General features: G+C 37.5%; 1 protein-coding gene across 4 annotated transcripts in view; it reads left to right on the forward strand.

The window, feature by feature from the left end:
• Positions 1–25,619, forward strand: part of YAP1 (Yes1 associated transcriptional regulator) — an 89,738-nt gene that overhangs the window by 48,733 nt on the left and 15,386 nt on the right. Inside the window, exons 3-6 of one of the 4 annotated variants that reach the window (XM_082784889.1) lie at positions 805–920; positions 8,596–8,709; positions 20,880–21,073; positions 22,608–22,655. In XM_082784889.1, coding sequence (XP_082641015.1) covers positions 805–920; positions 8,596–8,709; positions 20,880–21,073; positions 22,608–22,655 — 472 coding nt within the window. The remainder of the gene's footprint in view (positions 1–804; positions 921–8,595; positions 8,710–20,879; positions 21,074–22,607; positions 22,656–25,619) is intronic. The other 3 variants (XM_082784890.1, XM_082784891.1, XM_082784892.1) reach the window with 3 other exon arrangements.

The raw sequence follows: 25,619 nt of genomic DNA on the forward strand, positions 1-25,619 counted from the left end.
GAAGTAATCATTCATTACACTTTGTGTTTTCATTGACTTAAATAGTTTTGTGAATGACAGTGGTGAATGTATTTTCCAGGGCTTTTTTTCTTTTCAAAACAGATAAATCAAAGCTCCCAAAGTGTTGTAATTAGGTTCTAGAGAGGACTAAGTTGAGTTCCTGGGCAATCCAGCTGTCTTCATCTTTTCACATGAAGTTGAAAGGCTACTGAACATCACTTTTTTTTTAATTACTGCTCTAGTGTGACTGAACATCTCTGTGGTAACTTAAGTAACCAGCCCTCGGTGGGGAGGGGAGTAGGCCTCAAATAATCGGAGGATGCGGTCTACGCACAGAAAGTTTGGGAAGACTGATGATTACTCACCAGCCAGTTCATTACAGCTCCCCAGGCACTGGATGTGAACTCATCACGCCAAGTTACTCGACTGTGCTTGAGATTCCAGGCATAACTGGCTCGGTTTGAAAGACTGAAGTCGTGTTTAAAAATGACAAGTAACTAAACAAGAAAGGGAGATAATGTTTAGCTCATGGATGTGTTATGGTACAATAATCTAGGTTCCAGTATTCATCTTGAGCCACATCTGACCATTGCTGCAGCTCTAATCGCTACAGCTCTTTGCTGGGAAAGTGATGGTGACCAGAGTAAAGGGTTTGAGAGTTCTTTGGCAAGAATCCAAAAGTTCTTGTTTGGTTTTGAATGTGGCTGCTGTTGGCAGCCTTAACCTTTTGTTGCTAAACTTTATGAGCTAGCAGGTCATTATTGTGAATGTCTGACTGTCCTAACTCTGGCTTTGTTTCCTCAGTCATATTGATCAAACAACAACATGGCAAGATCCGAGGAAGGCCATGCTTTCCCAGATGAATGTCACAGCTCCCACCAGTCCTCCCGTGCAACAGAACTTAATGAACTCAGCATCAGGTAAGCAAAATCTGTATTTTGTGGAGAAGGTCATACAAATGAAGATACTGGTAGCTATTTTAATCCGCAGGGTTGTTGTAGGGTTGTTGAAATCTCACAGTTGTCTGTTTAGTTTGAAATGTTAAACAAAAAACCTGATGCATCAAACGAGAGGCTGATACTTGAAGTAAGAGAACATGTAACGTTTGTCAGCAAAAAGTATGCTGTAGTTTCTAGGTCTGTGTAAAAAGTATGCTTCAAATGTTTTTAAAGAAAGTGAATTCCTGCATTTGTTTCTTCTGAATGAAATGTTGTTATATAAGTGTAATTTTACATTAAAGTTAGTGCTTCTGCAATATTTTTCTGCCTCCCCTTGCTCACTTACTATACTTGGTGTCCTCCTGTATATTTATATTTCTTGCATTTGTAATAGACATCGCACCTTTTTGTCTTTACTAAACAAAGCAAACACCTGGAAATTCTGAAGCAGAGACTTTTTGGTTTTCTTCTTCTCCAACCATTTTCAAAATCCTGTATTGTGATTGTTCCTCTAGCTGAGGAAATAGGATATCTTTTCCTGGAATTAGAATTGTTTTTCAGCTAGCCTAGGGGAGGCTGTTATTAGACAGTAGTAAAGTGTGTTTGTTCTTACTCTAAAATCTGCTACATGTTTTCATAGCTCTATTGTCCTGATGATGCAGAGAGCAAGCAGGTAAATTTGGCCCCATGCTAGTTTTGCTGCTGCACTCTTCTCTATGCTTTGTCACCGTCTGTCTCTGGGGTTCACATTTCATTTATTTTTTGTCTGATTTCATTTTGTGTATGTCTGCTGTTCCTGTTTATCACAAAGGTTGGTCTTTGGTGTTGCTTTTTGTTGTCCATTTAGACAGCTTTGTTTCTTGCTGCAATTCATACGCTGCAGATAATACTGAAAGATTAACAGACATGACCAAACTGTGCTGTTCGTGGCTGAGTATTAGAGGGTAAGCTGATCAAAAGTTTTGCTGGCTGGGCCAGGAGGTTGGATTATCCTGAAACAAATGAAAGAGTCCTGTTCAAGTTCAGGAAGTCATGATTCAGAGCAATTAAGCTCTCAGTCTCTAATGTGAAAATACAATCTGTGATTATTTTTTTCTGTAAATATATCCCAGGAAACTACAGCAATAGAGATGATGTGTTTTATTAGGGCTCTTTCTGAAGAACAGGGAATAGGAGAAAGAAAACAACTTCTCTGTCTGTTCTTTTCTTTGGTTTATCTTCTTGTTTATACTAAAACTAGCTGCTGACTGTTTGAATGCTGACACATTCTGTGTTTTAAGATAACTCCTCAAACCTTCCATTGCATCATAGAATTAACAGGAAAAAGTGTTGATAGTGAAGTAGGACACATTTTGTATGCTTATAAAAATAAGTGTAAAATACTTAGGAAAAAATAAAGAAAATGATTAGTTGTTAGGGGATAAGAATCTAAAAGAATAGCAATTCTCAAGGATTATTTCTAAAAGAAAATGAAGAAATTAAATGTAATCACAAAAGTGCGAGCAAGTGATCTTGCATAGATCTTGCTGCTCATGTGGTAAAGAAGAAATGAAAATTTGTTGTGGGTTATCTTGTGGCCTGAGAAGGATTTTATTTGAATACAAATTTATTGAGCGTTCCTTTTTTATTTCATAAATGATACTGTATTGAATACAAACTGAAATCTTGTAAAGGGGTTTTCCCCAGTGCTTTGACCATGTGCATGAAGAAACCAAAACTTCTCTGTATATTGATAATTACATGTTTAAATGGTGCTTTTTTTTTTGCTTTTTTTTTTTTAACACTTAAATCACTTGGAGTAATATGGCTTAGAACTGACTCTTTGGGTGCACCCCTTTAACTTGATTGTGTTTAACAAAAAGCTATTTTGAATTAAATAATAAGGAATCTATATTTTTTGTGTAATTCTATTTCTTATACTTGATTCGGTAAATCTTCATGTACTAACTTAAAATTTTAACTGTGTAATTGTTTTTACTAAAGCTTTTTATATGTGGGTTTGTTATTTTCTTCTACCGAATTTATGGCAATTTGTGCTTCCTTGGTGGCTCATAAAGAATGAGATAAATGGAAAAACCAAGTAACTATCCCCTCAGCACAGTGGAATTTAAATTTGAGTGCTAGCATCGTATAGATAGGACTGCTTAATGTTCTAATTTGGAAATTCATCCTCAAGAACTGGGAAATAAAGTTGAGACCTTCAAGTCAAATTTTTTCCTGTTATGAAATACTGCTGGCAGTGAAACATGCGCTAGTGCTTTGAGAGCCTTTCAGGAAAGATGGTAGGAAAATCCAAGTAAGCACTGTGACAGCTGGGGGTCAGTGACCAGCAAAAAAAATAATTGTCTAAAATACCACAAGAGGAAGTTTTTCTTTCTATACAGTTCATCCTTGTATAGCACCAATTAATTGTAGCCCTTAATCAGAAGTTACAGATCGACTTTTAGTGTATGTAATTGCAGACTGCCATAGGAGCTTGCGAGTAAAGTTGCTGTGGTAAAATACAAAAACAAAGATTTTTAGGGGCTGCCTTAAGAGTTATTAGAGGCTTAAATTAGGTAGAGTTAAGAACAGAAAAACAAACCGAAGAGGGAGGGATACACAGGCCTTGGAAAGCTGCTGCATATTGAAGATAAACCTGTTGTCTTTTTGGATAAGCAGGATAAATGGAGCTCAGGGGAAGTCGGAAGACAGCAAAACGAAAAGATTAGTGGAAAGGATGGAGGCAAGTCAAAAAAGTGATTGGAATCAAGATTGGCATTGGGAGGATGTAGTTGGAGATTTTAAGGTTGTTTTTCTTAAGAAATCCCATCTCTTGAGGCAGAGACTGTGAGAGAGCAGCTAGGTATCTTGCTGCAAGTTATGTTTCTTTAAGGAAATTAAAGTCATCTGAATGAGCTTCATCTATTCCTAGATAGGAATGTGAATGAAGTGCTATATGAATGATTATATATATATATATATATATATGTAAGCATATATTATTTACAGGAGGGTGTCAGTATGTGAAAGGGAGGATGGTTTTGGTTTGTTTCTTTGATGCGTTTTTGTCCCAATTCTGCTGTACTTGGCTTACTCAACTAAATCACGTAATCAGCTAAAACATTTTGTGCCACATGTATGTGGAGAAGCATGGTGTGTTTTTAGATGCCGTTTGTTGTTTAATCTTCTACTAAATATGATTGAATTTTTGCAGCAATAATGGAAAGAAACATGCCTATTAATTTTAAATATGCAATGTATATAAAAAATTAGCTTTAACTATTCTGATTTTTGGTGCATTTCTAACATTTTTTTCCCTAAAGGTACTGCAGGAAAAAATATGTTGTTCTGTCTTTATTTTTAATCTTAAGAACATATGTAGTAATAAAATTATAGTTATTCTGAGGACCTGTCCTGTACAGTTCCTACTGAAGTAATGAAACATGAAACAAAGAAATGAAACAATGCCTTTTTGTTATATAATTACCAGTTGAGATAATATAGATGGGATAAGTAAATGTGTATTTATATACTTCCCTTCTTCAGATAATTTTATTTCCTGAGTCATGCTTAACACAGCACTGCTTACTTCAGCCTCTTCTGCTTGCACATAGACATTAGATCATTGGCTTTGGAGCAGATTCCCTGTCTTTGTCATCTTTCATCTTCCCCTTGCATTGCAGTTTGGAATTGGGCTTCCTGGTGAAAATTTGTAGCCATAGTGTTATTGCATTGCCCCTTCAGGTAAGGTTTTGGTGTCATATTAAACATCAGTAGGAAAATGGACTAATTCGTAATTTAAGGTGTGGGTTTTTTCTTCCTTTGTGGGAGAGGGAGGAATATGCCAATAACTAAAACAAGTTCTAGCTCTTCTCTTAGATTCTTGCTCACTTCAGTTGCAGATTTCCCTTCTGTGTAACCAGTTGTACTACAAGTGCTGCTTTGTGCACAGTCAACACCATGTATGCTCTGTTGTGAAACTCAAGTTTCGAAGTATATGCATGACAGTAATGTTCACTCCTTACTGCCCTGCCATTTTATAATAATATCCTTTTGTAAGCTGTGCTCAGTTGATGAGATAAACTTGGACTCCTGGTGAATTCTGTAGATTTCGATATCGTTTTAAAAAGTTTGGGAATCGCAGTGATTTCACAGATTAGGAAAGTCCTTAAAGATCAAAGTATTGGGTGATTCCTGCTGTGAATTAGAGGATTTCATTTCCTTGGTTGTCAGAGCATTTTCTTTTAATAGCTAAATACAGATACTTTCTAATATGCATTAGTCTTGTGATTAAAAAAAAACCAGCTTTATTTACATTTTATACTTACACATCAGAAACTGTAGCGACTTGTATTTACTTTTGTATCTCAGTGTAGGTTGAATTTATGTTTTTGCTTTGGTAACTCTGTTGCCTTCTATCTGCCAGCAGTGAGCTCTGCTTTGTGTTCAAGGCTCATTGCATTTCACGGCAAAAATGGTGTACCGAGAAACTAAAAACAAAAAATGAAGACTTGCACTGAATGGAGGCATGCACATGGACTTTTAAAAATGCATGTATTTACGTTAAGTTACAGCAATATATAAATGTTTAGTTCTAGAGGTATGCATTATCAGTAGTTCGCTAGATTCCAACTTCCAAAACGTTAGTCATCGTTAGTTAAACAGAAAAAAAAAATACCAAAAAAAAATATACTTCAGTAAACGGGGAGTTGAACTAGAAGGCTTGTCTCTCACTGTGCAAATAATTTAATAGAAATGGAATTTTGTGGTTGTATTTGACCTAGGAGGCATCAAACAGAGCTAGTAGGAGACCATGCCACAAGGATATTGTTGCTGCTAAATGTTTATGAAAGTTCAGGGGGACAATGGAGAAGTATCTGAAAGACAGATACCGTAGCACCTAGTAAATAGAATCTGACTGAGGAAATCAACTGAGGTATCTGGAGGCCAAGGGATTCACAGTCACTATACTTTCTAGATTTAGATGTGATTTAGGAGTCTGACAGTAAACAGTCTCCTTTCAGTCATTTATCAGTCATTCAGTGATCTAGTAAGGGCTGTCCATCCACCCAGGCTAAGTGCCTGTGCTAGATGGATTTCTGGTTAGACCCAGAATGGCTGTTACTGCATTATATGGGCTACAGTAATTACGTGAGTTTTAGTGAAAAGGTCTGAACATCAGCATTACTGAGCTTACATAGCTTATGTTTTAGGTGACTTAAGTTAATTCTGGGAATTCTGTTCCTGTTGAGCCTTTGGAGGAGATGTGGAGACGTAATTGCACAGGAGTTCAATCAGACTTGAAAGTCTGATTTCATAACTGCTCACAAAACTAAATGGGAATTACAGAGATAATAGAAAGCAGTACAAACCAATTTTTAATTCACCATTTCAATGTGTAGGGATGTCAGCAGAACATGAGCATTTTACTGGCTAGAGAAGAAAGCAACATAGTGGTCAAAAGCTTCTAGGACAAACCTATTTCTGCAGCTGTTGATAGCACTTCACAAAGACCACTGGCTACTCTGACAGCCAGGTGAGCAGACAGACCTTTACTCCTTTACTGTCCTGTCTGCAGTTGTGTGTTTTATTTAGAAAGAACCTTGGCCAGGTTTGTCTAGTAAACTAATGTTCATCAGATCATTGAATCTAGTAAGCAGAATTCTTCCAGGAGGTAGGTGGACTGATCAGCTCCTGGCATCCTGCTTCAAAGGCATTTTATCCTTTCTTTTTACAAAGAAACATTCCAGACCAGAATATGCTTTACTCAATGTTCAAGAGGACTGACACCCCAAGGGTAGTTTTGTTTTTTTCCTAGAGCCAGCTGGTTTTTGGCTTTGCAGTTCAAAAGAGATATTCTTGCTGAGTTTCATCTTCTAGGGATGTGTGGCTTTGAAGGACTCTGGGGCAAACAGTGGTTAGAAGGTCTGCCCGCGTGGCTAGGGTGTTGGCTTAGCAGTCAGGGAACATTTTCGGTTCATCAGATTTTACAGTTGGATGATATGGGGCATGTACCCATGGTATAAAATAGCATCTGATTAGCTTGGCTGCTTTTGGGGTGTAGTTACTAAGTACAGGGTTCTTTGCACTTGAGCTTTGAATTCTGCATAAAAGTCCTGTTAACCCTGGATGTGGTAGGATTTTTGAATGCTTTCTAGCATTGTCACTCTTTCTTGCTGTTCTGTTCAACAGCCTCAGATAAAAGCTGAGGTAGTGGTGTTACTTGTCTGCAGCACTTAAAGCTTGTGAGCATTAAGAGGAAGAAAGGAAAATCCAGTGCCTGTATACCGGTTTTCCTCATTTGGCAGCATGTAGCTCTCTGATAGTGGAATAGAGGGTTTGCTAGAGAAAGGCATAGCTTCTGGGGCCAAAATGAGGGAGTTAGAAATGTAGTTTGTAGGGGATTTCTTGGGCCAAAGACTACAGTAAGAAATTCTTGTCCTGGTTACGCCTTGGGATATTACTGAAATGCAACTGAATGATGATTTTACTCTCTTGACATTCCTCCAGGAATGTCTTTTGAGATTAAGCAAAAAAATCTATCCTCCGCCCTCCCAAGGCTTTAAATAATGAAAATCTTCAGCAGTAGCACAAGTGTAGAACAATAAGACAGACAAAGAGCTACCGTACTTTGAATGTGGGTATAGTAGGTATTTCAGCCATATATTTTAATTTCTGGGTGTATGTCTGAATCTTATGTGAAATGACAATCTTTGTGGATAATGTATCTTCTGCAGAGTGGTCTCTGAGTCTGAGTCTAGCAGAGGGATGGCTTTTGCTAATGTGTTACTGTCTTACGTTGAGGAACTTTGGAAAGAGAGGTTGTACATGATGCAAAATATAGGTGAATGTCCATGATCATACAGAGATGGGAATGAGAGTTTTCTGAACTGTAGAGCACTGAAGGGTTATTTCCTCCAAAGCTGATATTTGGACCTCAAGACTCTGTATTCAGACAATAGCTTTGGACTCCAGAACACAGCTGCGTTTACCATTGCCTAAATGTAGGTTTCCCTGAATGTGCCTTTCTGTGCATAGAGATGTAGCACTGCTGGTCGTAGCGCTTTGTCTGTCTGCTGCTGGTGTTTTCTTACCTTTTACGTTGCTTTTTTGCGTCCTGTTCTTCAGATTTGTGTTTGTGCTTGCTTAAGCCTTTAACACTTATACAGCAAGTTACAGTGTGAAGAAAAGTGCAAATAAGTCTTGTCACTTGTTTAACTGCTTGTGAAGGATCAGGGAAATAGTATTTCTGAAACTTGTCACTATTGCTGCTGCTGCTGGGCCTTAATCACTAGCTAAACTTTCCCATGAAAGGTAGAATATCTATGCTGCTTCTTTTTTTCTGGTGCTCATGCTGGTTTCATTCTGGCAGGCTTGACTTATTGCTGGTTTTGTACTATAATGCTATAGCAAAAGATAGTGTCAAAAGCATACAAAAGGATGCAAACAAATTATAAAATAAAACTCCAAATCCTAAATCAATACGATAGTGCTTTCTGTGCTTTGATTTCCCACTCGCCATTTCATTGTCCTTATCCCAGAAATGTTAGACGTGAGCCTGAAACTCCTTTGCTTCATGTACTGTTATATATGTAAAATGTTGGAATTTTTTTTAGATCAATTTCAGCTGGAGCAAACAAGAGCCCGCCATGAACTCCTTCCTTCTATATTGCAGGCCCACTCCCCGATGGATGGGAACAAGCTATGACCCAGGATGGAGAAATTTACTACATAAACCATAAGAACAAGACAACATCTTGGCTAGACCCAAGGCTTGACCCACGCTTTGGTAAAAGTTCATCTCGCTTCAGAATTTTTGATTCACTTCAGTTCACTTAGCTTTAATTACACAGGCATAGTTTGAAAACTCTTTATAGTATAATTAAAATAGATTTTTAATTTGAAACATAGACCTTATTTAAATCCTTATTTTAAAAATATAAAAAGATTAGCACACATCCTGTAGGAATATGTCACCAAACGTTAGGTGTTGGGATTTTGCCATATAATCCATAGAGTTCCTAAACTTTAGAAATAATTTATCTAAAGACAGTCTCAGCCAAGTTCAGTTTTCCCTTAAACTTGCAATTCTTTAGTACGGAAGATTCTTTTAATTCCCAAATAAATACTTATTTTCCTTTGCACTACCCTAAGGGAGGGTATTGTCAAATAATAATTTATGCTATTTAAATACACTTGAAACATATACCAGCTTATAATTCCAGCTTGTCACAGTGATGATCATGATGAAACTTTGTTTTAAACAATACAGAGATAAATGTTTAGATGTGTCATTTCTACTTTAACCTCCTTTGTGTGAGGTAAAAAATATTAAGCAGACTATTATTATTGAAAATGGAAATAGTAACTTAAATTAGGTATCACAAGGTGTAGATCTAAATACGTAACAAAATAGGACTGGTATCAGCTTTTTGCAATTCTTTGATCTATATGAAAAGCAGAGCTGCAAGCACTTCAATAAAGTATTGGCACTGATGAATACAAATAGCAATAACATTAAGAGAATGGTTTACTAGATGGTCCAAGGGATTGTTCCGATGTATTTAAGGTGGTATTACAACTTCGGTTTTTCTTTAAAGTCACAATCTCTGTATGTGTGAGCTTTATTAGATGCATTAATTTGCCCGCGATTTGTTTTCCCAACAACTTAGTATTTTCAGTTCTTTTGGATTTCAGTTAACTTTTCCAGAGACATGGAAGGAACAGTAGGGGTAAAAAAAAAAAAAAAAAAAAAAAAAATCATTGTGGTTTTCGAGCTTTAGTTTTGGACTCGGTGCAACTAAATGAAAACAGTGTGCAGATCACTGAGTAGGTCAGGCTGAGGGGATACAAAGCCTTTGAAGCTTTACAGGGGTTGACCTAACAACAACTGTGGGCCCCTTTTGGGAGAGGCATTAACTCCATGAATGCCATATAAACACAGAGCTGCAGAACTCAACAGTCACTGTTCTGTTTTGCTTTTCTGAAACGGCTGTTAGAAATTTCAGCTTTTTTGTTTTGTAGGCTTGAGCGCTCACATTAAACATCCGTTTGCTCTTATGGAAATCATTAGGTTGTCACACTTTGTTTATAAACTGCTCTCCAGTTTGTAGACAGGTCGAACCACTGTGCAACTTGAGCACAAAGGTGGGGCGTATATTGAAGGTTGTCAGCTTTGGCAAGCGTCCATGCTGGCTTTAACAGAGTTGTGGACCTGTTTGCGTGTTGCGAGAGGAGTGTGTGGGTAATTCGCAACTCACAATTACATAATCAGGTGAATAAGGCTGAAAAGGAAGCAGTCATTTTGAAAATCAATGTTACCTTTTGCATTTAAAATGGGCAGGTCAATTATATTCACTTAAGTAATCTTGCAAGATATGCATTTTGCTCTTCTTTGCATTACCGTGCAGTTTCGGATGATGAGCTGGATATACCAGCTGGAATTAAAAAGGAGTGTGTGGGGGGGAAGGCTTTAATTGGCAAAGGTCACGAGTGAGATGAATCTTACTTCTCAGAACTACGTTCTGCTCCTTTGTAAATACTGCAGCCTAACCGTAAGGGTAAAAGCTACTTGTCTTGTGCATACTGAAACTCCCTCGAATGTGAAGGCTGTGCAGTTAAACTGAAAGAAGTTAGAAATGTCCAAAAGGCTGCATAAGGGTTTCTTGCTGCATAGCTTCCCTTTTTGGGCCCACTGTGTATGTGTATCCCAGACAGGCTTGAGTATATGCCAAGGCTCTTTATTTTGTGGTCGGACTTTTAATCTGTTCCAGACCTTTTCAGTCAAAGAGCTCAAGTGTAACTGAAAGGGGCAGGAAAGAAGAAGGGAAAAAAAAAAAAAAGCATGTGGGCTCTTCTGATCTAGAGTGACGGCAAATAGAGACAAGCTGCTAGCTGCTGTTGAGCTTGAAGGAGTTTTCCTTGAAATCTGAAGTTGTACACATCGTATTGTGGTTTATGTTTTTGTCATTCAAGCCAAGAAAATACTGAATCTTTTTCCTGATGCTTTCTCACTTGTGACCTTCAGAAACCACTCCAGCAAAGAAGAAAAAATCAGTTTGACAGAGCTAACTTAGCGAGCCTTGCATTTATTTATCATGTAGAGATCCTCAACTAGTAAGTGCTGTGACCCTAAATAGACCGTGAATGACTCAGAAGTTTACCTTTTAATGCTTAATGCAGGTTGAAAATCCCCACTCCCAGCCCCCCAGATCACCTTATTTATTTTCTGTCATTGTGTTTTAATACAAGGGCTTGGATTTCATTATTTTTTTCGTCTACTAACACTTTCTGAAGGGAACCAAGGTGGATTCTTCTTTGTAATAGTAAAGTGTTCGATCATTACAATACTAACGTTAATTGAAAATGACGAAGTTCATTTCTTCCTCAATAATACCCCTCTAAGTGATCTGAAGAACCATTGAAAACAGTAAAACTGTTGAATGGTATGTGCAAACATACTCTTCTATTTCAGTATTCAGAAAGGGAAGGTTTCAAGAGTCTTTGCCTTTACTGCTTTTGAATTCCCAGCTTCCAAGGAGACAGCCCTTATTTCTCTGTGTTTTGCTCATCACTTGGCAGCTTTGTATTCATCTTTCTTTTCTGCAGTAGGTATGCATATACTTTTTTAAAAGTACTGCTTGGAATCTTCCATTAATGTGGCTGGAAAAGAGGGAGGAAGGAGGATCAGGTTAAAGAAATTGTTTTAGGCAGACATACCTACTGACTTATTTGGTAAAGGGAATTTGGGTATTGCGTTCGTGCCTCTAAACAGAAAATAAAAGGGTGCTGTTGATATGGATTCTTTCTCGAAGCAGGCCTTTTAAGACGGTGCATCAGATAAGAGTTTCTGTCAGAATACTGTGCTGTGGAGTAGGCTGAGTCTCAAATCTGAGTGCTCCAAGTTGAAGATAAGAGCTTCGATCAGAGACCCAAATCTAACACCTTTGAAGTGGGTCGGAGGTCTTCAGCTACACTGCTTAAACGGCACAGAAGCCTTGTTGGCTCACTCAGATGTTGATCCTCCCAAGGTTACGTATTTGGCATTAGAATAGTTGTGAGTTAGGAGAATTGACAAAGCTTAAAGTCTAGGAGAGGACGAAATATGAAAGAAGGGTCTTCTCATGCCAAGTACAGACAAATCGTAGAAGATTAGATGGGATCAAAGGATGGGGGTTGGGAAGGGGCTTCCTTAGGCCTGTGTCAGCAGGATTCTTTGTGCTAGTGAAGCATCTGGTACAAACATGCTGTCCAGCCTTTAGCGGTGCCTCTACAGGCCCCATAGGAAAGGGCTTCAAGTTATTATTTTTAAGGTTACATATTTAAGAGAAACAGTCAGGTCAAGCTTGTGTTTTGTGATGTTTTGTCTTTCACTAGCTTATGCTACTGTGCATTGTTCATTCTTCACAGATCCTGATGTTTTTTGTAGGCCTCCCAAACAGCGTTGATACGTTTTCTTGATAGTCAAAGACTGTCTCGGTGCGAAGCAAGTCAGCTAAGCACTCTTGAGTGGCCAGAGCTACTGAAGCAGAAGAACATCTGCTTTTTCTATAAAATTAAATTTCCTAGAACCACTTGAAGTTTGGAATTATTCAACTTTATTGCTACAGGTTTCCGAGAGTTGGCTTTCGTATCAAATACTGTTAAAGGAATTTTAACTGTTAGTTCAGTTTGCAGATGGCAGGGCTGGTTTTTGAAACACAAGGAGAAATAATTTGCCTTTGGTGAACTTGAAGTGGGAAAATATTGGAAACTGGCATTTAATTTGCATCTTTATTGGGTTAATACAAGTCTTACATTTGAATGTAGTACTCTGTTAGAGAAGGTAGACAAACCTTTCTGCAGGAATTGGAACAAAACACATTACTGTTTGTTTTCTTATTTTATTCTAAACTTCAGTTTTAGAGGCTTGTTATTAACGATCAGACTAATGTTATATATCCCAGACTTTTTCCTTCTGTTCTTTCATATGTTGGAGCTGCCAAATGGGGTATGAAGCAAGAGATGTGACCTTGGATTGAAATTGTTGCCACAACTCCCACTTAGGGATCATGTTAAGATTTTGTGAAGGTCTGCATGAATTTTGGATGAGGAGGAAGAGATGGCAAGACAGTGTTTAACATTATTATGGAAAATGCCACAGGGGCTTGGTGTACAGTAGCTGCTTAAACTACACAAGTAGAAAAAGGAGTAATGAGGACAGTTGGAGTGCGGAGAACACACATCAGGACTTTGTTTCCTTCTTTCATAATCCAGAAACTTTATATCTTTAAAAACAACAATAAAGGGTGTGCTCAGGACTACTGAAGGAGATTAAAAGGCAGTATTCAGTATTGTTTTCTTATCCCTTACCCGTCTAACACTTTAATATGTGTTTCTTCATATTAGTTTGTAGTAGCCTCACTGAGGCAGATTTGTGGACAGGACAGAGATAGACCTCTAGTCTGGAGAATCTTTTATTATTTTTTTTTATCTGGTCTTAAAGTGACCCAGGCCTTCTGCCTAGTCACAGTGGCCTTTCAGATTTTTCAAGTTCCAGATCCGCCTTCCATTTTTGTGCAAAGGCAGAACATGAGCAACAGTTGTTTTTGATCTGCAAATTTAAAGTTATATTGTCTTTACGTGCTCTGTCACTAAAACAAAATGGATTTGACTCATCTGAGAGGTCTGTTACTAGATTTTTCACTTTCCTGCTTCTGTCTTTCCAGAAGAACAATTTCAGGAGATCATTTAGGATGGGGACTAGACTTACTTATTTTGGTATGACTGTCAGAATGTGTACATTCTGAGCAACATCAATATTCACTGAACCAGTGGCTTCTGTCAAAGTAAGTTCATTGTGTATCTGCAAGCCAGACAAAATTTCACTGGTAAGCATCCCATTGTTTTCGAGATGCTGCCCTTATAAAATGTGACAGTAAATGCTTATTAGTTGGTCATTATCTATCAGAAATCTTGTTTTGTTCACAAGCAGTATGTATTTAGACCTCTTTACTGAATGGAGTTCATTGAATCTGCCCACGAGTACTGTGTGAACTACTTTATGTAGAATATTTAGTGTACTAATAAAAAGGAGAAAAAATAAAACCTTTTATGGAAGATTTCTTGGGACAATAGGTTTACATGAGTTTACACTTGCTCTTTTCAGAATTATTTAAAACAGTTTGAGAAAGATTTGTTGGCAGTGGTATCTTTATGCCAGTATAGTTAATGTATATACCTCCACTGTTGTGGATGAACATAGCTAGAACAACTTTGACAGTAGAAGAAATCTGTACTCCTAATAAGGCCATTTTATCCACCATGTTCTTCTAGCACTGCAGTTTTTCTCTGTTAATGAACGAGCTATGTTAGAAATTAAAGGTGCATCGTTTATCTGTAATCTAAATATATATACACACAATAATTATATACTCTATATCTTATCATACATAATCTAAAATTCAAAGAAGCATTAGCTTTCTTCTTTCCCTCCTTGAATTCAGGCGTGTTGAAACATGATTTCAGTTTCTTATATAGAATGTAGTTTTACACTGCTTCTTGATAGAACACTGATTTTTTTTTAATAACAGTTTTTGCCAGGTTGTATAACTCCTGTTTAATATTTTCTAATGGATTTATAGTGGAGATTTAAAAAAAAAAAAAAAAAAAAAGCAGATGTGTGCATGTTTTTACACCAGGTATGTGGACCTCAAAAAGTGGACAAATGAATTAAAGGAAGTGTCCATTTAAAAACAAACCAAAAAAAAAAAAAAAAGAATTATGAGAAGTTATACAAAAGCTTACATTTTGGCCTAATTAACTCAGGAAGTGTTATGTGAGGGAACATACCTTCATGTATAGCTCTTTGCTGATTAAACTTTGGTCTAAAATGCAGGCCAACTTTAATGAAATATTTTGACAGATCTTCAGTTGACAGGCATGGAGTCAGAGATGCTGTAGGGTCTTAACGATGGTCAATCAATCAAGCTGTGGCAACTCTGCATTCTAGGATACAAGAAGACTCATAAAAAAGCAATGGCAGCTTTATCAAAACAAAACAAAGAACCTATAATTCATAGTTTTTTTAATCAGTGGGAACCACATTGATACCAAAAAAAAAAAAAAAAAAAAAATTTTGATTTGAGTAGAAATAATAAATGCAGAGTAATCAATCCACAGTTTGGCCATGCTTCTGTAATAGCGTTTTCATCAGATATTTCTTGTTTTAACCAAGAGTTTAGCTCTGGAGTATGCAAATATTTCTTTTTACCTATGATGCTAAGATTTCCTTTTATGTTTACTGCAGCAAAGATGTAGCTTTTCCCCCTCACTTTTAGCTTCTGAATTCTTGGATTAATCAAAATTGAAAACAGAATATTTTATTTTCTGGATTTTTAGGTTGCATTATAACAGCAGCATTAGGAAACACCAACTGGGATTTCCTTTAAGTAATATAGGAATGCAGTTCGAAACATGGCTTGTATTCTGATAAGCCAAGAAATTGTTGTACCAAGTCTCTCTAAAAAGGCACTTGGAACAAGCTTTAATTACTTCCGAGACGCATTCTTTTAGATCCTGCTGGTAACTTTCTTCACAGCTCTTTTCAGTTTGATCAGAGGATTTTTGCCTCTGTTGCAGTGGTACAAGCTAGCATCGTTAAAAAGCCAAGCCATAACCAAACAGATCCACAAAGAACTGTCTTAACTTCCAAGTGCAGCTAAAGGGGAAAAGTGCTCTTTTTTCAGTTCCTGCAACAAAATATTGATTCTGACTGTTATGAACAGTAAGTTACAGTTTGTCCAGATACTGAGTGCTTTAGTTTGTTTGCTTAAATAAATGTCTTTGCATTTGGAGATGGAAATTAGCTTTGGTTTTCAAGAGTGAACTGATAAAAACAAAAGGGAGACCTTCAGACATTCAGCTGTGTCTCGTAATCAGCAAGGGTGCTCTACAGCAGTGTTTGCATGTGATCCAGCATGGGGAAAGGTACTGTGTTGCTGCAAACTGTCAGCGCCCTGGGACGTGATTTAAATTGGCATAGGATCTCGGGAGAGAATTAGCCTTTTATGTTTGAGTTGTTACCAATATGCTGGCCTTTTCTCTCTAGCACTAATGCCTGGTAATTGTTTCTTTTTTTTTTTTTTTTTTTTCCCCCATTAATGTTATAGACAGCGGTCTAAACTCCTTTCAGTAACTGTCAAGTATTATCTGCTACAGTACAGAACAGGCTTTTTGCTGTTGAGTTTAGGTGGTAGAACGCTTAATATATAACATTTGAAGACCACTAATTCCTAAACGGTTCTCAAAAGCATATTGCAGCTATTATGATAGACTGCATTCTGCAGATTGTGAATCTAAGCCATATTATAGGACTGCACGATCTTTTTTACTGTCTTAAGTTGCCCGTGTTTTTTAACTTGTCTGCCCCTCCTCCTCCTCTCTCCAATCCCCCTCTTCTAGAAACAAAGACTTGTTTGTTCCTCCTCTGCCTGTGAGGTCTTTGCAGCCTTCACTGTGTGGGTGCAGAGCCCCTTATTTAAATGCTTTCCATACCCTTGGAAGGTAAGGAACAGGATGCATCAGAAAACTGATAAGTCCTAACTCTTATAGATAACTGAAGTTCTTTGACTTTGAATTCAAGGTATTTAAAAAGAGCTGTGTGTGTCTGGATCATGACAAACCTGTGAGGTGTGAAAAAATTAAATGTGCATATAGGAGATCTCACTGATAAGCATATTCTCTAGAGTGCGAATGTCTGTAGTCATGTCCCTAGTAAGTAATGGTTGGAGAATTGAGATTTAAACAGAAAACACACAAGTGCACGCACAAAACAACTTCAAAGCCTCTGTTTTTCCCTGTCACTTGAAACAAGTTGTTTTCCCCCTTTTTAATTAAATAATGTATTGGAAATAGTAGAAAACTACATTCTTCTTTGTTTACCTTGAAGATTGCATAACTGTGTAATGAGCCAAGATCGCTGATCTTAGTAGTGTTTTTTTCTTCCACTAAGTCTTCACCTGGATGTATTTGCTGGTTGAGTTTTATTAAGTCTTTTTTAATCCCAAACTTTAATTTCATAGGTAAAATATTCCCACTACATGAAAATACCTTTATGATCTGTTGAGAGAACAGTTCTAAAATCTTGACAATTTTTTACTCTTCTTCTTATTTTTACTCAAGTCTTTTATTCTTGCATTCTTCAAACAGTAAAATACTTGGACAATAATTTTAGTGAGTACTTGAACAAAAAATTTGAAACTGTATCTTAAGTTCTGTTTCTGAAGAGTTACCAAATCACATAATTTTCCCCAAATATGTATTGTTGAATATTAATAATATACACTGATGTATCAATAGTTTGTGATATTCCTTTTTAAATACATTTCTAGTTAGAAAAATATCATTACAAGGTATTTCAGGGATCTAGGATGATGGAATAAAATGAAAAGTGTCAGACAAACATGATTTCTTAACAGTTTAGATTGCAAAGTCAACAGATAGGAAAAATTGATCAAACTTTGATCAGGGTGAGCAGGAGTAATACAAGTAGCTGTCAGAAAGATACAGGTATATAAAACATGAAAAATTTGACGTGAGAGGGAAACAATTCGCAAAGTTGCATATCAGTGGAAAAGAGACTGATGGAACTAATACTTGTATGTTGCATGCAGGAAAAACAAATTTTAAACGCGGTGAAGGGATGTCGTTAATCCACACTTGTGTTTGACTGAGGTTACAAACTGTTGTATGTATGTGAGATTATTTGTGACATGACTTGGCTGTGAATTGCATGAGGCACGGACTCTGGAAACTAGGATTGTGTAACTGGAGACTAGACCGTAAAGGTGGCCTTTTTAACCAAATGAAAATTGACATTCTTCAACTTTTAGGTACTTATTTTTTACAAGCTAGGTAGTTTGCTTTCAACTTAGATTACCTTTTTTCAGGTGATTTTGTAGGTAGTCGTAATCTTCTAACCTTTGTCCCTCTTTACTTTCAACTGTAATTGACCTTCCATCTTGTTTAATAGCAGGGTTTGAATCCTGGAGCTTCTGAACCACAGCACAGACTTCTGCCTGAGTTATAGAATTAGCTAGTAGCAGGAAAAAGCTATTTTTGGCTACTTTCAGAAAGTTTTTGTTTGTCCCCTACTGTCCCCTTCATTGTTTTTTTTTCAAGGTGGAAGAGGATAGGATGCAAAAAGCAAAAGACACAGTCCTGGTTCCAGACGTGATCAGATTCTGGGTAAAAAAAAAAAAAAAAAAAAAAAAAAAAAAAGAAGAAGAAAGGAGATGTGTTCCTCGGTCTAGTAGTGTCGTGTCCAGCTTGTCTAGAGCTGCTAGATGGGCTGTCTTTTTGCATTACTGTCTCTAGTTTCAGTTTTGCCCTAGTTTGGAAAATGTAGGTAGCCTGACTGCTGTTGGTCTTCCAGTAGAGATTGCCCAGAGGAGCTCTTGGATCTTGTGTTAGTTCATGGCTCATATCCTTCATAGGACAGCTGTTTGTGCTGTTGAAACTTTTGTTTAGCAGTTGTTTGTGGTGTTTTGGGGCATGTGAACTTTGTGTCCTGTGCAGCAGAGGAACAAGCTGTCCTGTTGCTGGACTAGAGATCATAGCCCACACTGCAAAGCCAGGTGGCTTCAGGTCACTTCTTCATGAATCATAGAATCACAGAATGGTTTGAGTTGGAAAGGACCTTAAAGATCATCTAATTCAAAACCTCCTAGAATGCCACCCACTAGATCAGGCTGGCCAAGGCCGCAACCATCCTGGCCTTGAACACCTCCAGAGATGGGGCATCCACAGCTTCTCTGAGCAACCTGTTCCAGGCCTCACCACCCTCATAGAAAAGAGTGTCTTCCTTATATCTAATCTAAATGTACTCTTTTGTAGTTTAAATCCTAGTCCTCTCCCTACACCCCCTGACAAAGACTCCATCCCCAGCTTTCTGGTAGCCCCCTTTAGGCACTGGCAGGCTGCTGTAAGGTCTCTCTGGAGCATTCTCTTCTCCAGGCTGAACAACCCCAACTCCCTCAGCCTGTCTTCACAGGAGAGGTGCTCCAGCCCCTTGATCATCTTTGTGGCCTCCTCTGGACTCGGTCTAATACTTCCACGACCTTATGCTGGGGGCCCCAGAGCTGAACACAGTTCAGATGCTGGATGTCTCACAACAACACCCACTTTATTTTAAGCTTTATCCACAGCATTTTCAGTTTCTCCCTGTTCTTTTCTTTTTCACTGAGTCAAGATGGGACTTGCAGGTTGTAGTTTAATATCCAGCTCTTTTGTGTTCACTCTGTATTTTCTACTTGTACTTTGATCAAGTTTCTATTCCTGCTTCATGTATTCACTTACCTTACAGGAAGTTATGTCTTAATGTTTCATACATATAATCACAAATATTTCAAATTATTTCAAGCTATTCAACACTTCATTTTCTTTTCACTTGACCCATGAAAACTTGTCACACCATTCCATTAAAATATTGACTCAATGCTGGACATGAGCACCACATGGAATAGTGAAAAGGGCAAGCTAGAGAGTTGAATAACGTCTTGAATTTTTTTCTTGTCTGTTCTGTTCTCAGTATAGCAAATACAGCATTTCCTCATGTGTTACCTCTCAAAGGAAAGACAAGCTGTGAAGCAACAACCATTGTTGTTATTATGAGATAAACGTATTTAAGCTTAAACAAAACGAAGACACTTCTATACCTTAAGCTGAACACTCAAAAGACAGTGCAGACTGAAGGGCTTTTCAGAGGAAAAGATGATACCAATTCTTTGAGATAATGCTCCTTTCTTAAAATAGTTAAATGTTAGTGTTCCAGGAATCCTTTTTATATGATGAAAACATTAATTCAAACTAAGACACCAGATGGTTTTCTTTGCACCAAAGCAGCCTGTCATCCTAAATAGAAGTTCACTCCTTTTTCTCTTGGTTCCCATAAACCATAATCCTCATTCCCAGAAAAAAAAAAAATCCTACCTCTCCCATTACTGCCTCAACAAATGCATTGTGCAGCATATTGTGAACGCTAACAGATTCAGGCTGTTCCAAGGAAGAAGTGGAGCTAATTCCAAAAGTGAAAGCCTCTGAAAATCACGCCCTTATTACATATTAGCCTTTCCCAGCCTTTTGCTCCCCTATGGGAACTCCAGTGCCTCTGACTTTAACCATACTGGTCTCTGGAGGGGAACAGGTTGGGGGGGAGCAGGTCTGTCAAGTAGATGCATTATTTTATAAAACAAAATTGTTAGCTGTTGCTTTCCTGGGGAAGGGGAGATTGGCTCTCATGTATTAGTCGCACAAGAAAGGTGTACCACATAGCCTTTGTGGGAAAGAAGAAAACAAAGCATTAGTAAAATGCTTCCTGTGCAAATGGTAGTATGTGTGGCTGTGTAATTCATCTGCCATTTCTGTACCAGCTCTAATTTTGTGTGTCAAGATGACCTAGCTGGAGCCTATAATACTCAAAACTTGTGACAAGGATGTGAATGATTGTCGGATGAGCTGCACCACATCAGGAAGAGTGGGAGCCTGTAATCAAATGTAGCTGGATATAAGTGTGATGATCTGTTTTGTCATCCTGTGTGTTCCTAAGCTTAGCAATTCTAAGATTTCATGTGAACAAGCGATTTTTTATTATTTGTTTCTGAATTGAGAATAGTTTGTTAAGAAGAGAGAACATTAAAATTGAAATATTTCACCACCGCTTTGAAAATGTTCACCAACTTGTGTGTTTAACTCTGTTTTCAGAAGCTTTTAGAACAAGTACGTGCTCTTAAACATGAGAAGGTTGCATTAATTTCACAGGAACAATACATGTGAGCATACATATCACACTGAAAATCAGTATAGTTGCATGTTTTGTGTTGTTGGGACTTGTACTTTTTTAATACGTGTTGTCTTAGGATAATACTTATTCTGTATCTGTTTGAATTTTATTTTTAAATGCTTATTGTTTTGGTTTCTTAGCCATGAATCAGCGAATCAGCCAAAGTGCTCCAGTGAAACAGCCACCCCCTCTGGCTCCTCAGAGTCCTCAAGGTGGTGTGATGGGTGGGAGTAGCTCCAATCAGCAGCAACAGATGAGACTTCAGCAGCTACAGATGGAGAAGGAAAGGCTGAGACTGAAGCATCAAGAACTGCTTCGGCAGGTGAGGCCACAGGTTAGACACCTACTTCCACTATTTCTTTTGTATGTTGTGTTACGTTTTGTTTTGTTTTGGCTAAGTTGGTCTTCAAGGCTCACTGAAACATCAGTAACTACAAAAAGCTTTGAGATACAAAAAGATCTGAAGTCATTCTGTTACTGGTGTCAGCTTGGTAGGGAAAACATCTGACTTACCACACTGAAGGATTTTGCTTTCCTCCCTCTCTAACAAAACTTTCTGAAGGCAGGTTTCTGCTATTAGGATGACATCATGGACTGTTGATCTGATTGGAGATTCCTCTTGAGAATATATTTTCATACTCACTGAGTTCTGAGTCATGCAAAAAGAAGAAGCTGGTTCCCACAGTTGCTTTAGTTCTCCCTTTTAAGTGGAGGAAAGTCTTTCACTTTCATAACATGTCTGTAGGATTCCGAGGCACTTTCATGGTTTATATAAGATACATTGAGGAGACAGCTTGTTGCTAAAATCTCATCTGTTTTACAGTGGAGGGGAGCATGGAACACCTGAATCACTCATGCTGCGTTTTGAACCTGTGGTTTTTCTTATGATGAGGAATTTCAAACTTCACAGTTAGGCTGCAAGCTATTCATTTTAGTGTTTTTCTACTGTATAAGTATTACTATAAAGAATGTCAAAATGTAGGGCTGGATGTTAGAATCTCTGGATCCTGAATTCGGGCTTGACTTTTCACTTTGTTTAAGCCTTCTGCTTCCACTTTTCCATCTGAATGTTTTAGAAGAGGTGACCGCCATCTGTGCTAGATACTTAAGATATTCTTTGGTGTGTCTTTTTTTTTTTTTTTTTTTTTTTTTTTTGGCACTGTTGAAGAAAACACTAATCTTTTCTTTGAGGAAAACCTTTTAAAATCTTACCCTGCTCCCTTTTCACTTTGGGTGATGGGCCTTGTATCAGGAGAGGATAATATCTTAAAGTCCTCAAAGACAGCTCTTCTCTTTCTTCATCACCTGCAGTGTTCTGTCCTGGAATCTGACTTGTGTTATCTCTTTTGTAGTCAAGGCTTGTTTTTGTAGGAATCTTCAGCATCTCTTGGTATCAGATGGGTCATCTTTAAAGCTGTTACTTTTTATAGTACTCTAGGTAAGAATACATGGCAAAGATGGCATCAGGACTTTCTATGCTTAAGCATCTGGGCCTCTGCTGTTCTTGCTTTGCTATTAATCCACCGACAAACATTTTACCCTGTGCTAGCATGCTTCTAGGTAGGCCTTCTAATTTTCTTCCTACCTCAGTTGTCATTGAAAACCTGACTAACTTTGGACCAGGTGACAGCCAGTTCCCTTCATGTTGTTCTCCCTGGTCATCCAGCTTTTCTGTCAAATACTCATCCTTGGTAAATCTATAAGTTTGTTTCACTGTGTCATGATTTTCATAGTTTCTTAACTCCTTTATCCTGTCTGATCTGGCCTGTCTTGGGGGCTTGATACTACAAGATGGTGTTTATAAGACAGCCTGCATAGGCAAACCATGCAGCTAAAGTAATTTTTATCCATCTTATTTTTACTCTTAGGCATTGCGGAATATCAATCCCAGCACAGCAAATTCTCCAAAACATCAGGTAGGCTCTTAACTGATGTTTCAGCATAATTAGAAACATGAAGACAATAGGCTAGCAGAGGAACTTTGCTACATAAAGGCATTCTAAGAAAAAAACAAACAAGCTCTGCCATACATGTTTTTGAACCACTTCCCTGATCACAACCCTAAAATTGTTTTTGAGTGCAGCATTCCCACAACTTTGTATCAATATTTAAAAGCAAATGAGGAATTCATTGCACGTTTTTCTGCATTGGAAACAACCTTCCTATTTAGCATTCTTGAAGATACTGCTGTTCCAGTCCTGATGTCAAGATGTATATTTAAAAGAAACCTCCCATTATTTCGAAGATAGTAGTTTGTGACTTTTAAATACTTTTAATATGGATGTTCTTGCCAGTTTGCTTAAACAGGTATGATCTTAAAGAAGGATATCTGTAAATCAGTTAATAACAATTCATTTAAAATATTTATTACTTTTAAACGTGTGCAGTGTAATAATTATTTAATAGATTAGACTAAAAAAAAAATTGCTGTGGGGTTATAATACATAATTGTTCCATTTTGATACGTGCAGGCTGCTGCACAGATACATTTTTCTTTATTGGAAACAACAATTCCTAAAAGACTTCCAAGCTCAGAGAAAATGAAAATGGTCAAAATTGTAGCACAATAAACAGCTGAATGTGGACTTCTTTTGAATGCTTAAGAAGTTGAATATGGAATGAATCCCTGAAAAGGGTGGATTTATGGATACATTCAGAGAGCTGCTTGCTTGCTATTGCTAACATTATTCTTAATCTACTGGTTCTTAGGACAATATTTTTATTGGCTTGTATTGTACTTTGTATTTCTAAGAAAAACAGTATTATGCACTCTGCAAGAAAACCAGAATAGAAGAAAGTGTCCTGTGTTTGGAAGTAATGAGTAGTGGTATACTATTGCATTCTGAATTGTACTGCAGAATTTGTACATTACTAGTTCTTCAGAGAAGATCATCTTCAAAATAAGAAACTCGGACTTAAAAACAAACAAACAAACATACTGACACCCTGAAAAAAATCTTCCTTGTTTGGTGGTGTAAGTGGCACTGTAAAACTGAACCTGAGATACAATCATTATCCAACTATATTATTTTTTTACAGAGCGTTAACCACACAATGCTCTCAATGAACAATATTAGATCCTGTTATGAAAGAGAAGAAAAAAATGACTTAAGAATTGCTGGTATAGAAGGAAATAAGCAGAGAAACACACTCCTTCACACCAGTTGGAAACACCTTATCTTCTGCTACAATTAAATCATTCAGAAGGGATGCTTTTCTTACTAAATGCCAAAAGTGTATTCTGTGCTTCCTGGTATGCCTGAAACCCTATCATATTGTTGTTCCCTCTTCCACAGTAACTACTTCTTCCTATTGCCAACTTACAAATATGCAGCAAATGGGAGTCTTTGGAATCAATTTCATACTTAACTCAAAAAGATCAGATTTCTTGAATTTAGTTCTTCAATCCAGAATTTCACTAAAGAGCTATAAAATCTCAAGGGACCTTATTGATAACTTGCAAACGTGTATCAATCACTTTTTATGGGGGGTTGGGTGGGGTACCACTGAAAGGGCTTAAGCAAAAATCAGAATTCCAGTTACATTTAAAGAGGCTTCATACTAGGTTCCCATGTATACTCACTCACCTGACTGATCAGTCTGCAGTTGATAATGAGCCAAGCTGTCTTTTGAATAATCTGATAGAAAAATATGCAACCATGTCAACTTCTAGTTCTGTTATGTTAGCTTATTCATGTCACATCACTTGGATGTGTTTTCTGTGCTTTCATTTGCCACTTCAATAATGTAGTGTCCATATGAAACAAGGACTTTTCTGTATTGTTTTCTAAACATTTTTTGAGGCTTTACGCTACAGGATCAAACACTGTCTGTCTTCTCTATTGGTGCCATTATTGAAGTCCTAACATGAACCTCTGGTCAGGTCAACCTAGTGAACCTGGAAAATATGCAGAGAAATTACACTTCTTCAGTCAACTCCTTGTTGACAGATACATTCCCTTGTAAATAAAATTCATGAAGCTTAGAGGAGTTTTCTGCGTTATGATAATAAATTTGCATTTAAGGGAAGAATAATAGCTTTTGTTGCTAAATTTCTCATACCACCATTCTTGCAGCTTGTCTTTCATAAAATCTCTCTTTTATATGAATGAACACCAAGAAATGTTTCTCAACTCAACGAGATCTGTGAGCTTTTCTTAATCATAGCATCAGATAGGTTAGAAGGGACTTGAAGTCATCTAGTCTAACACCTTATATCTTGCCCAACCTTCTCTTCCTTCTTGAGGTTTTTATTCACCTAACTTGGATACAAAGTTGATATCTGTCTTTGGTCAGGTTTTCTGGTTCTGGATGTTGTCTGTGCTAGTTTTTCTCTGCTGTGATACAGTAGTATCCTGTAGTAATACTCAGTGTTAGGTATGAAGGTCTTGGTACTTAAGTGCCTCCTGGAAAGGTGAAACAATTGCTCAGCTTCATCTTCTGTTGTAAGTCCTGTGAAATACTCTTGTTTGAATGAGGACATATAATTCTGAAAATGTCCAAGGCAAAGGTGTTTGAAGCAAAAGTTGACATCCATATTTACTGTGCATAAAAAAGTACTCTTGGCTATTGCTACTTCCAAGGAATTTGAAAACAGCAAGCATCTGTTCGCTTAATTATTCTCATCGTGAATTATCTGTGAACATCCTAAGGATGCATACCTGTCTTAGTTACAAGATTGAGTGACTTGACTTCTCCCTGCCTCCAGAAGTTTCCTACATTTAGCATCCAGTTGTCAACATCTCACCTAATGTTAGCCAACTTGTGCATAAATCATAAAATTGGCTAGATAATAGGGTAACAGATTCCTTGTCTTCCAGTATACAATGGAAAGAGAAAGAGGCAAATAATTTTGAGGAACTGATGGTGTTATTCTTGGA

This window comes from Aythya marila (genome assembly GCF_965140915.1).
Source record: "Aythya marila genome assembly, chromosome: 1".
Taxonomy (NCBI): domain Eukaryota; kingdom Metazoa; phylum Chordata; class Aves; order Anseriformes; family Anatidae; genus Aythya; species Aythya marila.